Consider the following 14,545-nt stretch of genomic DNA (forward strand, 5'->3'; position numbering starts at 1 on the left):
GCCGTGGCCTACGCGCAAAGGACCATAAATCTTTCGCAGAACTTTTCTCTCGAAAACTCGCAACGTCGACTCATCAGTTGTTGTCATCGTCCAAGTCTCTGCACCATATAGCAGGACGGGTATTATGAGTGACTTATAGAGTTTGGTTTTTGTTTGTCGAGAGAAGACTTTGCTTCTCAATTGCCTACTTAGTCCGAAGTAGCCATCAAAAGGGGGGTCTCTCATCCGAGACTGTTGTGAATTTTTCATTGGGGGGGTTTTTGACATGGCGGGTCCCAAGCCCAGCGCATAACCCTACGTAGTGGATATTTCGCCTTCTCACTTTARCTCGCCTTCAAACGGATATTCTTAGGCTACCCAGAGGATACTTGGTCAAAGACCGAAAGTCGTGAGCTGTTTGAGTCATATGTAAAAGAATCGTTTCTGGCCTTTCCCAAGTGAATGGCGATCAGAGAACTTTCCTCACTTACGTGAACTTCTACACATGACTCCATCCTCCAAATTCAAGTATTGAGACATTTTAAGGAAATTACAATCATTACATTCACTTAATTTGTCAGTTTGGTGTGGTTTTGGGTCTAGTGGAGAGCAGGAGGTCCAAGATCTTGTGATTTAAAACCATTAGACCACTTCTTGTAGGGTTATTTGAAGTCAGTGGTCTTAAGCAATAAACTAGACTAATTTTGACCTGGGCGATCAAATAAATAGCAAAATCTGCATATTCGGAGCTGAAACACGAAGTGATTCCTTGTATATAAAAGTTAGCACTTAAAAGAGTAATGCCTTAACGAAAATACTCAAATATACTCGCAGTATTTGTACTGCATGACTGCAATGCTGCAATGGCGACAAGCGTTATGGGCGCTCATGAAAGTATTTTACGCACTTAACATAGTTTGGAGTGCTCGTAACCATTCTAGAAGTATGTACTTATTGTTGCAACTGTTGTTGCTTAATTAAAAGAATYGTGCGCATAAACGAGGTAACGCGGAAGGCGGTCAAAAAAAAGTGCAGAGCAAACAAGGTGTAACGCTGCGCCAACGCACTATAAAAAGTGTAGGTGAAAATCTATAAAAAGTAAAAAATAAATGAAAACAAATAAAATGAAATGAGAAAGCTGAAACACACACAGAAACAAGTGCCATAAAAACTTTGGTAGCAAGAAAATGTCAGCGCTTGGACGGCCAATTGCGCGTGAATGTCTTTGCCGACATGAAAAAGCAAGTATTTCGGCTTATACTCAAATAATAAAAAATTATAGTAAAATCAAATTGTAAAAGCCGCGCTGAAAATGTGCCGTAAACACTGAAATTTATTTAAAACTTTAATTTGCGCCGCCATAAGATGTCAGCTATTACCCGCTCCGCAGTATTTGACGTGGCRCACAATTACCCATTGAATTTAATTTAATTAAGGTACCGTTATATGCACACACACAAAAAAAGCCATTAGGCAATTTATTGCAATCACTGCGATTTGCATAACCTCTTTTATTGCACAAAAAATAATTTGCTCTAATTTTTTTCACCCGTATGTAATTCTCACTTGTTTTGTTTTGTAGATTTAAGAGCCGACTGGTGCGCTGCCTCGCTTCCGGCACCTACATTGTGCGGCAACTTTGCTCTCTAGGCATTGCAGTCTACACACCCAGCGTCGCATTGTCGACCGTAATTGGCATTCCCTACTGGGCATCCATTGTGGGCATGGCTGTGATTTGCATATTTTTCACCATCATGGTAAGTACAACAGCGCAGCGTGTGCGACCAACAAAAAATATTTAACAATCATTTTTTGTCCCTTATGAGTGTGAATGTACATATGTGTGTTCGTGCTTGAATGCTTGTCAATCCAGTGTAAATTTGTACTCACATTATTTKATCACTTTTCATATAAATAAAGCGATCCAGCGTTTTTACTACCATTTTGAGCCAATATGAGTGTACATGCTCATAAATCCTTATAAATGTGTTACATTAGGRTGWGTCAAAAAACATTAATGTTTTGTTTTCGCTTTCTGAAAAATTAGTTGATAGACACTTCTAAGGAACGATCTCCATGTAAAGGGTTTTTCAATAAGAGCGCTACAGAAGTTGTTTAACGAATTTTTTATTCCTGTAAAAGTACATTCGATTACATTGTGTATGGAATTAGATTTCTTGGCTACCACGGACAGACTTGCAGAAGTCCAGACGTTGAACTTAATTTTCGACGATTTTTAAGTATAAATTGGCCGATACTACTGCAATTTTACGTTCGATATTGCCACGAGCTTCATCAATCGTCGCTGGCTTATTGACAAACACCATAGACTTGACGTAGCCTCACAGGAAATAGTCTAACGACGTGAAATCGCACGACCGAGGCGCCATTGAGCCATTTTGTTAGATAAGACGTTCACCAAACTTGGTTTTCAATAAATCGTTTGTGACATTCGCTGTGTGGCTTGTGGCGCAGCCAAAAATATTCGGTTACCATGGAGCGGTAGCGATTCCCATTCACAGTAACGTGGCGATCTTTATCATCACGGAGAAAGTACGGCTCAGTGACTCCGCCAACCCATAAACCGCATCAAACCATATTTTTTTCGGGATGTAATGGGAAGACTAATTTAGTACGTGTGGATTGCTGCCTGATCAATAACGCATATTTTTCTTATTGATGAAGCCATTCAGCCAGAAATCAGCCTCAGCACTGAAGATGATTTTTCGATAAAAATTAGAATAATTTTCAAATTCAGTTCTGGTGGTCTAGCGGCTTCAGTTCTTTCGACATTTCATCTTGTGAGGATATAAGCCAAGATCTTTCCGTAAAATTCGCCACAACGATGTCACAGATGTGTGCAACGCTTGAGAACGACGTGTGAGAGAGTGATTTGGGTCTTCCTCAATTGATGAGCTTTACGGCGGCAGCTATATTCTCGACACTACGAGCACTTCTTTGTCTGTCTCTTATACACATCTAGATGTGTATAAGAGACAGCGCTAGCGGCAGCTATACTCTCGACACTACGAGCACTTCTTTGTCTCACTGACACGAGAACATTTTGTACTCTACCTTTTAATTGAAAATTTTCCACTAGACGCTCAATTATTTATTCGGACATAGCGCTGTTAAAGTTGAGGACACTGACTCCGAGTAAATCGTATATATGTATATCTGTTGTTGGATCGCATATCTTTCCATGATGAATTGGCAAACCTTACAACCCTTTGTGAACTCTTCTTTGAAATGGAAAGTTCCTTCGCCTAACGGTTTCTATTCGTTACAAGTAAGGGCTCATACTTTGGACCGCTAAGAAACGCTTAGAAGTCTCTATCAACCAATTTTTTAGAGTACCAAACGAAAAAAAACACATTTGAATTTTGTTTTGACCCACCCTAATAAACACGTATATATGCACTTTTTTTTATTGTTTTTCACCGTTTTTTTTTTTTATCGAAATCCTCTGAACAGCACTAATACCAGCAAAAAGTTTGATTGAATACTGCATAGCTCTCATACCACAAAAGCATGCGAATGCAGTTGTGTGCAAAAAAGTACCACACTTGTCAATATGTGGTTAATTTAATATATTTGACATGCTGTCCCCTTAAACGAATTGTTTTTAATTAAGCGTAAGAGGCTCTCGTTCTTAGCTCGGAGCATTTCAGTTAAAGCATTTTTTTTTCAGTACTTTTTTCTAATTTTACATGTTATTGACACTTTTCATTGCCACGACTATTACATTTATTTCCTAAATAAGTGTAAATTGGTCTGTGTTTCCAAAAAGTTTTCTTGTTTAACATAAAAACTTCCAAACCGCAGTCGCAAGCTTTTACCACTACTAGATACTTCGGAGAAATTAATAACTTTGATGAATGTTTAATAATATGCKCTATTACCAATATCCGTATTAAAGTTAAGGTCGAAAGAAGTGCCACATATTAGAAAAAATTGGAGCTGCTTATATTTTCAAGCGTTATCAAAAAGCTTCATTCTGAATCAACAGCGTTTCTACAAATAAAACTAGCAAAGTTAGTGTTTCATATGAAAAAAGTTATAGATTAAAAAATCTAACTCAAAGCGTTGTTTATTCCAGTTATGAGTCTTATATAACATGCAGTAGATCGTGCTTAAAGCTCTTAATCCTTGTAAAGATTACATTTTATCYATTATACAGTGAATCAAGCTAAAAGCTCTAACCCTTGGTAAATGGTTCGCAACTTTTCCGAGAACAAAGAGCTGATTGATTTTTGAAAGCTCTTTTCCTTTGTAAAGGTTAGAGATTTTATCTATTATACAGTGAATCAAGCTTAAAGCTCTTATTATTTTTCGAAACCATGGAGTTAATTGATTATACCCTGAACAGGGTATAKTAATTTTGTCACGAAGTKTGTAACACCCAGAAGAAAGCGTCGTMGGCCCTACGATCAGTATGTTGAGCTGATTSGATTTAGCCGTGTCCGTCTGTCTGTCTGTCCGTCTGTCTGTATATATACGAACTAGTCCCTCAGTTTTTAAGATATCGTTTTGAAATTTTGCAAACACCATTTTCTCTTCAAGAAGCTACTCATTTGTCGGAACTGCCGATATCGGACCACTATAACATATAGCTGSCATATAAACTGAACGATCGGAATCAWGTTCTTGTATRGAAAACTTTCACATTTGACAAGACATATTCACGAAATTTGGTATAGATAATTTTCTAAGGCAACAATGTAATCTCCGAAGAAATTGTTCCAATCGGTTAACTATAGCATATAGCTTCCATACAAACTGAACATATAGTTACTAACATAAATGCACCTGTGAAGGGTATTTAGCTTCGATGCAACCGAAGTTAACGTTTTTTCTTATTTTTGGATAAATATAGTAAGCTGTGATCACATTATCCAAGGAACCTCAAAACAATGTATTGTTAGATATTAAGGCCTTAGCTTTCGATATTAAAATCTCAAAGCTCCTRTAGTATTATAAACACATTTTCCAAACTTTTTGTAATAGAACAGGTTAGATAATTTATGAAAGAACAAAAATCTAGTAGGGTGAAACCCATTGGAAGCGATTCAAGATTACAGAAAAAATAATTTACTGGCGATCTGAGATCGGGAAGCACAAAGGGAGGCATTTCGTTGATTTTTTAAGGGTTAAAAAAGCTTAAGCAGATTTCCATCAAAACTAAAAGTCCTACAGAAAAAAGCTACCTTGCTTTTACTTTTGTATTGACACCTTTTTCACATAACCTAATAATGTATGTGAAAAATTCGATTATCCAAGTTATTGTGTTTTTAATTTTATCTTGTGATGCATTTAAAAGTTTAAGTGTTAGTGATAATACTTTTTTTTAACAATTTTATTATTTTTTGGTCAAATCTTAACTTTTTTTCTTCCTTCTGTCCACAGGGCGGTCTGAAAGCAGCCATTAATGCCGATGTCATTCAAACTGGTGAGTATTTTTCCGATTTAAACTCAATACATWTATAAGTTTTTAGAGATCCAACTTCAATTTATTTATTTTGTTTCGATTACTTATTTTTATTTCATGTTGCTTTGCTTGATCTACTGATATGGCGGCATTACGTTAATAGTAACGGTAATTTTGGTGACACTAGCTGTCATTGTGAAAGGTCTCATGGTCAGTGGAGGCGTACAACACGTTTACGAAACGAATCGCGATAACGGTGAGTGTCTTATATTATTTAACATTTTCTATACAGATTCTATAGATGATTTTATCGGCATAACTTTAATCTACTAAATGAAGATCACAAAGAAATCAGACAAAACTGTTTCGACCAAAATCGCTAAAAAATTACGCGAAAAATATGTAGAAGTTACAAAAATAACTTTAAAGTCTCCTTTTTTCTATATTTATGTATCCTTTACCCTTATATACAAGGCAACAAAGTTCAATATACAAACATAGATATAGATATTTTAATAAGCGCATCACATTAAATTTACTTAATTCAATTATCAACCTTTACCGCAATAAATATTTATTCCCACATTATGCAATATTTTCGGCGTCGCTCACAGCAGCAACCGCAACCCAATTCAAGCGCTTCCGTTGCCAAAGCTTTATTTTACGCTTTCGAGAAATTCGCAAGGGGACCCTTTGGTTTATTGACTGCCACGGAGTGCTATTTATTTTTATTCGGTTCTGTTTGTAATTTTTTTGACGCATCACTTTCTGTAACTCCACACTGACGCAAACCGCAAACGGCACTTGCCAGCTGTTTAAAGCTCGAAAGCATCACTCAAGTCACCTCCAACCCCCACCACCACACGCACTGTCATTGAGTAAATGCGCCAATTTATTAATATTGAATGCCGCTATACATTATGATGAATGTGTTGTGGTATCAATCATTGTGCTACAAGTCGGTCTCGCATGCCCACCCACATGTGTACGTACATATGTAATTTGAAATCCGATGCGCGCCTGTTTGAAGTAAAGTAATGACACGAAAAAATGAAAAAAAATACAGTAAATTAATGAAAAGAAGAAATTTTCGGCAGCAGAATATTCATATTTATATAGTTATGTGGTTGACGCAGTTTTCTAACAGATGTACCCCTCGAGGTATTTCATATATATTGGTGTTAATAACCTCATTATTGAAAATGTTAGAGTTTAATATTCCAGATTTTACGCCTCAACATATCATATGGAGTGGAAAATCTAAGGAAGGCGTGTTATTTCAGCAAAAAGAGAGTTTTGATTTAATTTTTTTTTTTTTTTTTTTAATTAAGGCTTGATTTATGCCTTTCTTCTAAAAGTAACAACGTATCCATTTCAATTAGAATTTTGAGAGTAACGTTTGTCAACAACTCTAGTCAATGGGAAATGATTCGGAATGCCTCGAAGGCAGAGTCCAAAAAATTATTAAATAACAAAAAGTCTTCGAAATTATTCGGTAAGTTCAAGATTTCAATAATTTTTGTGCTACCGATGTAAGAATTTCAAATGCAACTCCACACTGTTTTCCCTTAGAACAAGAAACTTGATACTTGATCACTACCTGATCTACAATTTGTGATTCGTATTACTCACWGGTAGTTCAATGTAATTTTCTTCACTGTAGTTACCAAACCAAGCTCTGAAATCTTTTTCATCATCCAAATACCTGCGAGGAAGTTGTGGATGAGTAGAAGCCGTTGGAAGAGAGTGGAAGAGAGTTGTTAGATGGATATATTGACAGGAAATATTTATCAACTTCAGGTGATTGTTGCGATTAAGGTAGCGATTCACTGTACCGGAGTGTCGGCTCCTTCAGAGAAGTGACGATCCACTCTGATAGCAGGGCGGCGAAACAAACCTTAAGTTCACTAAGARAGCGTTCAAAGCTGATGCAGGAATGTCTGGTTATCAATGACATCGAGTCAATTTGTGATAAAGCTAGTATGGGTGCCAAGCCACAGTGGAATCGCAAGTAATTGTAAAGCTGATGAAGTGACAAGCCTCGCTTTTCGTGTTTCTCCTTACGTGTTCTACAACTGGGCTTTGCGAGAGCTTAGCCAGTACTGGGGCACAATCGGTTCCTGCGCTGTCGTAAGATCCCTTTGGCGCTTCCAGACCAATCGAAGGAGATGGAGTGAGCACTCAGTAAGGTTAGCCTCGCCTCAGTTGTAGAAGTTCTAACAGCCTATTGCACAGTCGGGGTGTAATGTTAAGAATTTTATCGGACACCAGCTACATAAGCTGAATGGAAGATACGAATTGGAATTCTTAAGGCTTAAGCGTTAGGAAACCGGCCTTAGCMAATTTGTATTGGCCACAAGGCGCTTTGCTGACATATAAGATCGAATAAAGGGGCTCTGTTTTCATAGCCTCACAAAAGATTACATATACAGAGTTTTCCAATATGGAACTGCGAAAGTAGGCCAATAGGTACAGCAAACGATGCCATATTTTTTCCCGCTCTTTTGACAACATTTCTCTACAGCAAGGTTTGGAAAGATATATTATCCAAGAACGAGTCGAAATTATTAAAATTAACTACCGAAATTCGGAGTCAGTGGCCTCAACTTTAAGAGTTAAAAGACCAAGTACCGTCCCTAGATCAGGCATAGAATCTGACTTGCTATTCCAATGTTACCTTCGCTGGTTAAATATTCTTTAGGTAACACTAGATCAAAGACAACTCTATACAAGAAAGAGTGAGGTGATGTGAGAGTGAGTGCTTACGACAAGCTGCTAAGCCTTACTATCATATCTGATATATAAATGAAGGAATATTTTTTAGTATATATGAAAATGGATTTTTGGACCTGATCATCTCCGGCTATTTCTAACTGAAAATACGAACTTCCTGTTAATTATTCCTGTTAATTATTTAGGTGTAATGCAATAGAAAATATGCATATTTAAACCAAATATTTAATTTTTTTTTAAGGTTTATTTTAAATTATGATGTTCCTAATACTTCGTCAAGCCTCGCATTAGCTAATTTAATTTAGAGAGCCTTACCGTATGGAAATTTAAACATATTTACTTAGAAAAGCAATGAGAAAGTCTCTAATCATGTGTAGGTGTGCAACTGTGTTTGTATATGTATTATCTAAATTACCTAAAGCAAGATTGTTCATTTTAAATACATAAACTACATAAAAGATCAACCGCCTATGAAATGACGCGACACTCCCTTCACCTAGGATGTTATTCCTCTACCGTAAGTGGGTGTGTGTGCGTCTTTATTTCACAGAGAGATGGAATATGTGAAGTATTTACGGATATATGCATATGTATGTGTATGTAGGTATAACTATTTGTGCCAAGCTTGCTATTTAGACGAGCCACAATTTTCAAGTCAATATCCTGCAGGCATACACAAATTACCGCAACAACAATAATGCCAAAGCAAGAAGGCAATGGCAACCTAACAAATCATTCATTTTATATCTTATTAACCATTCAAGTCTTATCGGCATTAAGCTTCTGCCAGAGTTCTTGCTTTTTGTTGTTGTTGTTGCTATTGGCGCAAAAAGTGCCACTCATAACTGGCACTCAAAGCGTAGATGCTACAAATTCSTATGCGTGTGCAAACAAACAACAACACCTCCAGTGTATGTGTGACAATCATTTATACATACTCATACACATGTATRTATGTACATATGTATATRTGACCAGATTTGTGTTTGCTTCGAGGATAAWGTGTACAAAACCGATTTTAGTTTTTTCTTTATTTACTTTTTATTATAATTTTACCACAAAATCGGTTAAAAGGTAAAGTGAGAAAGTAAATAGGCAAAACAAGCAAATTGTGGGTTTGGGTGGAACCTGATGTACCGTCGGTACGAAAAGATTGTGATATTCGTAGCTCCGCAATGTGTACAAAGCACAAATTACATGAATGACCGTTGGGTGAGCGCACGACGAAAGCGCGCGCAACAGCTGACAAGAGGGCGAGAACGARGAGAGACGGTGCTGCGGCGGCCGTATGTYTACAACAAATTTATTCAACAAGCGTGCGTACGCAAACCCTACTATGCCCATAGCCATATACATAGGTGTAAGTATGTGAGGAAATAAACAAACAACAACTKTTGGCTAAAATATTTAACGTCAATACGGTTATGTTCCACAAAAATGCGACAGCAACTCAACGTGGCACAGAAAGGGGGTTTCCGCTAACGCCTTCACTAGGGCAAAGGTATAGATTGTGAAAATTGTACGAAATAACAAWAGCTAGGCAGYCCTTGCTCTCTCATATTCATTATGTGTAGATTTGTATGTGAATTTGCAACGATTGATGCCTCAATGGCGCTAGAATAGCAGTATGGACATTAAAGCATTAAATAAGTTTAACTTACTGCCAAGATCTAATAGAAAAATCCAATCAAGTGTCTTAAAAGACCTTACGCTGCCAATTCTCACAAAATCGACTGATAAATGGAGTGCGACAACTGTTTTAGATATAGTTAGAAACGCCGAGGAATCGAATAGTAGAGAAAATTTAGGTCATAATATCCCAGTAGAGGTACTTTTTCTAATTGCCTTTTTTTGCCAGACAAGCATATTATTCGCAACACCATCACTCATCTTGCGACCCAGCATTCGTTATTGGATAATATTCCACGTAATAAATCACGTCCAGCACGCAGTGAAGAAAATATAGTAGCCGTAGCTGAGAGTGTACACGAAGACCGAGAGTCGATTTGGTGCCATACGCAGCAACTCGGATGCTCGGTCGAGATCTTTAATTGAAAGCGTACAAAATACAGCTTGGGCAAGAAYTGAAGCCYCTCGACCTTCCTAAGCGACGTCGCTTCGCTTTATGGGCTCTTGAAAAGTTCCAAGAAGATCCAACAATTTTTAGCCAAATTGGTATGTTAACAAGCAAAAATGCCGCGTTTGGGACGAAGAGCAACCTGAAGTGATTCAAGAGCTGCTATTTCGTCCAGAAAAAACGAAGGTTTGATATGATTTGAAGGCCGGTGGATTCATCGGTGAATCGGCAGATATGTGTGTTCACTTTTGGACAAAACATCACTCGTGTCCATCGGCAGTTACCCGTCGAAATGCTCAAACAAGTCATCGAAAATGGACTCAACGGATGGACCATCTGGGACGTAGCCGCAGCGAACAATGTTTGCTTCGGGGATAAAGAGATGATCTTCAAAAAATACATGTCAAAGAATGTTCTTTCGAATGATAATAAATATTTCCCATTAAATTTGAAGTTTCTGTGTTTTTTTTTTTTTTTTTTTTAAAGAGGGAACCTCGAAACGAACCTTACTTTAGAATTTATAATGCTTCAACTGGCCACAAACTTTCGAGCAATTGTTGTTGTTCTGACATTAAATATTATGAATTAATATGATGAATATGCTACCGACTGAATAGTGCTTAACAAATAAAATCCGACTCCGATCCGATCCGATTAAGTAGACCCAAATACTGTGGGAACTTCGTAACTGTTCTTCAACTGCGGCAAGTTCTATCGGCCATTGAGGTGGTATTCATTGAGAGTAAGACTCTTTCTTTTCTCACTTACTTACATACTCTGCACTTTCATTTATTCAATTATTGAACTTTTAGGTTCAATCTTTAAAGATTTATTAATAAATAGAATACATATTATTATATATTTTTAAAGCAATAAAGTAACATCACATCTCTAAATGTTTTTATTGTTCATTATTATTTTTTACTTTATTTTACTTTCATTCACAGGTCGTTTAACATTCTTCAACTTCACCGGCGACATGACCGTGCGCGTGGACACGCTTTCCGCTTGGATTGGTCAATTGTTCATGTCCTTGTCACAATTTGGCTGCCAGCAAAATTTCATGCAACGTTATGTTTCGCTGAAATCCATGAGTGATGTGCGGCGGTAAGTGCCGAACTATGCTTAAATTTTATTTTAAAGCTRAAATATAATTAAAAACCATTTACAGCGTCATGATGACAAATATTCCCATCATCGTCGTATTCTTCTCGCTCTCCTGGCTCTCGGGTATGGTAATCTATGCCAGCTATATAAATTGTGATCCATACGCAGAGGGCTACATACAAAAACCAGATGAAATTTTGCCATTCTTCGTAGAGGACCAGTTGGCCGTAATACCCGGTTTCGTGGGCATCTTCATGGCCATGCTCTTCAATGGTGCCTTATGGTATGTATGCAAACCATTGTTATAGATTACCTTTTAATTAGTCCACATTTAGTGCCAATTTATGAACACTTAATCACATTTTATAGCACTCAAATTACTCAAATTACACTACATCAAATTACTCGTACTTATACTGTTCTTCTTCTCTGCTCTCCTATTTCTCGGTTTTCCTCTTCTTTACACACAAATATGCCGCTGTTTTGTCTTTGCGTCGGCCCAACAGCATGATGGTTTCGAATTTAAATTCATTAGCCACTGTTTGCTGGGAAGATTTCGTCTCGCAAATACCACAATTCAGGGGACTCAGCGACAAGCAACAGCTTTTCATCCTAAAGATTATAACCGTCATTTGTGGCTTGATTACAATTGGCGTTGCCTTTGGTGTGGGTCTACTGTCCGGCGTAATTGAATCATCGATGTTGGCGTTTTCGGCTACATCTGGCCCGTTATTGGGCTGCTTCATGTTGGCCATGCTGGTGCCGATTGCTAATTGGAAGGTAATTAATTTGTCCTATGATAACCAAATTTCACCGTACAACAACAACGTAAGGTTGGTCAACGGTATTGCGTACGAACTTGTTGATTGATTTTAATTAGTGGGCGTAACATTGCGTGCCGGCCTTACGTTAAGCGGCGTGTGAGAGACTCTTAAGTAAAYTTGTGTTCGTCTTCTGTTTACAGGGTACATCCGCTGGCATGATTGCATCGTGCGCTTTCGTACTATGGATCATCGCTGGCAGCGCCACCGTCGACAAAACTGCTCAGAACACTTTCCTGCCCACGTCCACAGAGGTATACTCTTCTATTCTGAGATCCGTTAGATTAATGTGCTAATGCTTTTTTTTTTATTTTTTTAATTTAGGGCTGCACCAACACTACTTTCTCAGCGTCTATAACTAAACCAAATGGCCTCGAACAGTCTTGGTTGATCTCACATTCGCTGCTCAACAATTCGTYGCCACTGCAAGAAACAATTATGGCGCCTGAACGGTAATAAATAAGATTTTTTTTAAATTGAWCGAATTATTGGTTTCTAGGGGCGCGTCAGAATGTGTACGTTGATTCCGTAGCGGAAAAGTATGCAACAGACAACTCCGTTGAATGTAAGCATGTATATGGTGAGCGACAGAGTGACAATGCGTCCTTAACCGGAGAAGCATCCGGTAAAAAACTCTCAACTTTTGCATCCGGCAAAGTATTTAATTGACTTTTGACGTTGGAGTTCATAAAGAACCGCTGATTTTGTCAACTTGCGCAACGTATTCGTTGTGGCCAAAACTATACGATACGTACGTCACTTCACTCCGTATCCGTCTTTAAGTACAGGTATCCATCCTGATGCGTCCTTAGAAGGTGAGGCCAAACTACAGCCCACAAAATAGGGCCACAAATTCGACAATTTATTCTGAGAGTAAGGAAAGAAGTATCATAGAAAAAAATTAATAAACTTAGATTCGARAAAAAATCGTTTAAAGTTTAGGAGCTCAGACGACAGATCCGAACGCTTCAACACTAAAGCGGATTGAACAGGGAAAATTTGTTTTTCAGTATTTTGCCAATTGAATTATATTTTGCATGGTSTTACCAAATTGAAAATAGGTTCAAAGGGCTCTTCCGATTTCAAATCAATTATATAGGAGTTTTAGATACCACAACGAAATGACGTGGTAAGCTGCTCTATTCGGATCGACATCTTAGCCTAACCTCACCTAATACTTCTAGGACCCTARCACACTCTTTTAGCAAAAAACAAACTTTTAGCTTAAACAAATCAAGCTTATTAACTTCATGTCAACTAATGTCCAATAATGCCGCGAAGCAAGCAGCCTTCTTCTTTTCACTTTTCCCCACAAAATAATAAAATTTCAAAATAATTTTTATATTCCTTACAGCACCCCAATGGAGACATTCTATTCCATCAGTTACATGTACTACAGTCTGCTCGGAGCTGTGATTACGGTTGGTGTTGGCGTCATAATCAGTTATCTAACACGTGATCCCAAAGACGCCTACGATGCTAAGCTCCTACATCCGATGGTATTGCGTTGGTGCGAACGTTTYCCCGGCGACAAACCCTATATAATCGGTGATGCCAACAGTGATTTGACCACAGTTGATAAAGCCAAGGGCGCAAAAGTAAATCTGGCATTTGATGGACAAACCGAATCGAATATCATTATTGGCACCAGCAATGAGAAACAAAAACGTAACCCCATTGATGTTGTTTTCACCAATGGACAAAATGGCCACAACAATGACAGCGCTGATGAGCGTAGCATAACAAAGGGTAGTCAAGCGAGGGCGGCTGAAATGGATACACCACCGAGCGCCGGCGAAAATGGCACATACCGGCAGTTCAAAGAGAAAGAGACAGTGTGATATGCATCGGTAGTTGCTGAATCACCTATGATGATAGGCGGAGAGGACCCTTGATATTTGCATTGTAGAGACTTAAGTTAATTTACTTAATATTTTAATRCTATTTTGCAAATGTTATTATATACATACATATATACTATATATTACTATATATTTTAAGAAAATATGAAGTTTATTGTTAGTAATGTTTAAGTCTGAAAGTTACAAATAACTTAAAAGCTTCTAAACTAGCTAGTAAAGATAATTACACCAGAATTTATACACACATACAGATATTAGAAATATTACTATTTAGATAGTTAGTTAACTAAGTCATCAATTAATGATGTATGTGAAGATGATGAAGACACTGTGATCATTAATTAATTTGACTACTTGTACTGATCCGATTCAACATGTATATGCATACGTATATATGAGGTATATGTTCACATTCGTGGGAACAATATACATAAATATATTTTTTGACGTATATTGCTAAATGTATATAAATTAACGTTACATTTTACAAAAATTTGTTATATGTACATTTGTATGATGYATTCATGTCTTAGTAATA

General features: G+C 37.4%; 1 protein-coding gene across 1 annotated transcript in view; it reads left to right on the forward strand.

Annotated features, from left to right (window-relative positions):
• The window catches only part of LOC108966955 (sodium-coupled monocarboxylate transporter 1), a 64,708-nt gene extending 50,236 nt beyond the window's left edge, over positions 1-14,472 (forward strand). Inside the window, exons 4-12 of the mRNA XM_018930125.1 lie at positions 1,562-1,736; positions 5,386-5,428; positions 5,571-5,663; positions 11,165-11,324; positions 11,389-11,607; positions 11,831-12,104; positions 12,289-12,399; positions 12,470-12,597; positions 13,500-14,472. Of these exons, the coding sequence (XP_018785670.1) occupies positions 1,562-1,736; positions 5,386-5,428; positions 5,571-5,663; positions 11,165-11,324; positions 11,389-11,607; positions 11,831-12,104; positions 12,289-12,399; positions 12,470-12,597; positions 13,500-13,986 (1,690 nt within the window). The 3' untranslated portion in view covers positions 13,987-14,472. The remainder of the gene's footprint in view (positions 1-1,561; positions 1,737-5,385; positions 5,429-5,570; positions 5,664-11,164; positions 11,325-11,388; positions 11,608-11,830; positions 12,105-12,288; positions 12,400-12,469; positions 12,598-13,499) is intronic.
• The last annotated feature ends 73 nt before the right edge of the window (positions 14,473-14,545 follow it).

Source organism: Bactrocera latifrons, unplaced genomic scaffold, assembly GCF_001853355.1.
Source record: "Bactrocera latifrons isolate USDA-ARS-PBARC rearing strain unplaced genomic scaffold, ASM185335v1 scaffold_171, whole genome shotgun sequence".
NCBI classification, from domain to species: domain Eukaryota; kingdom Metazoa; phylum Arthropoda; class Insecta; order Diptera; family Tephritidae; genus Bactrocera; species Bactrocera latifrons.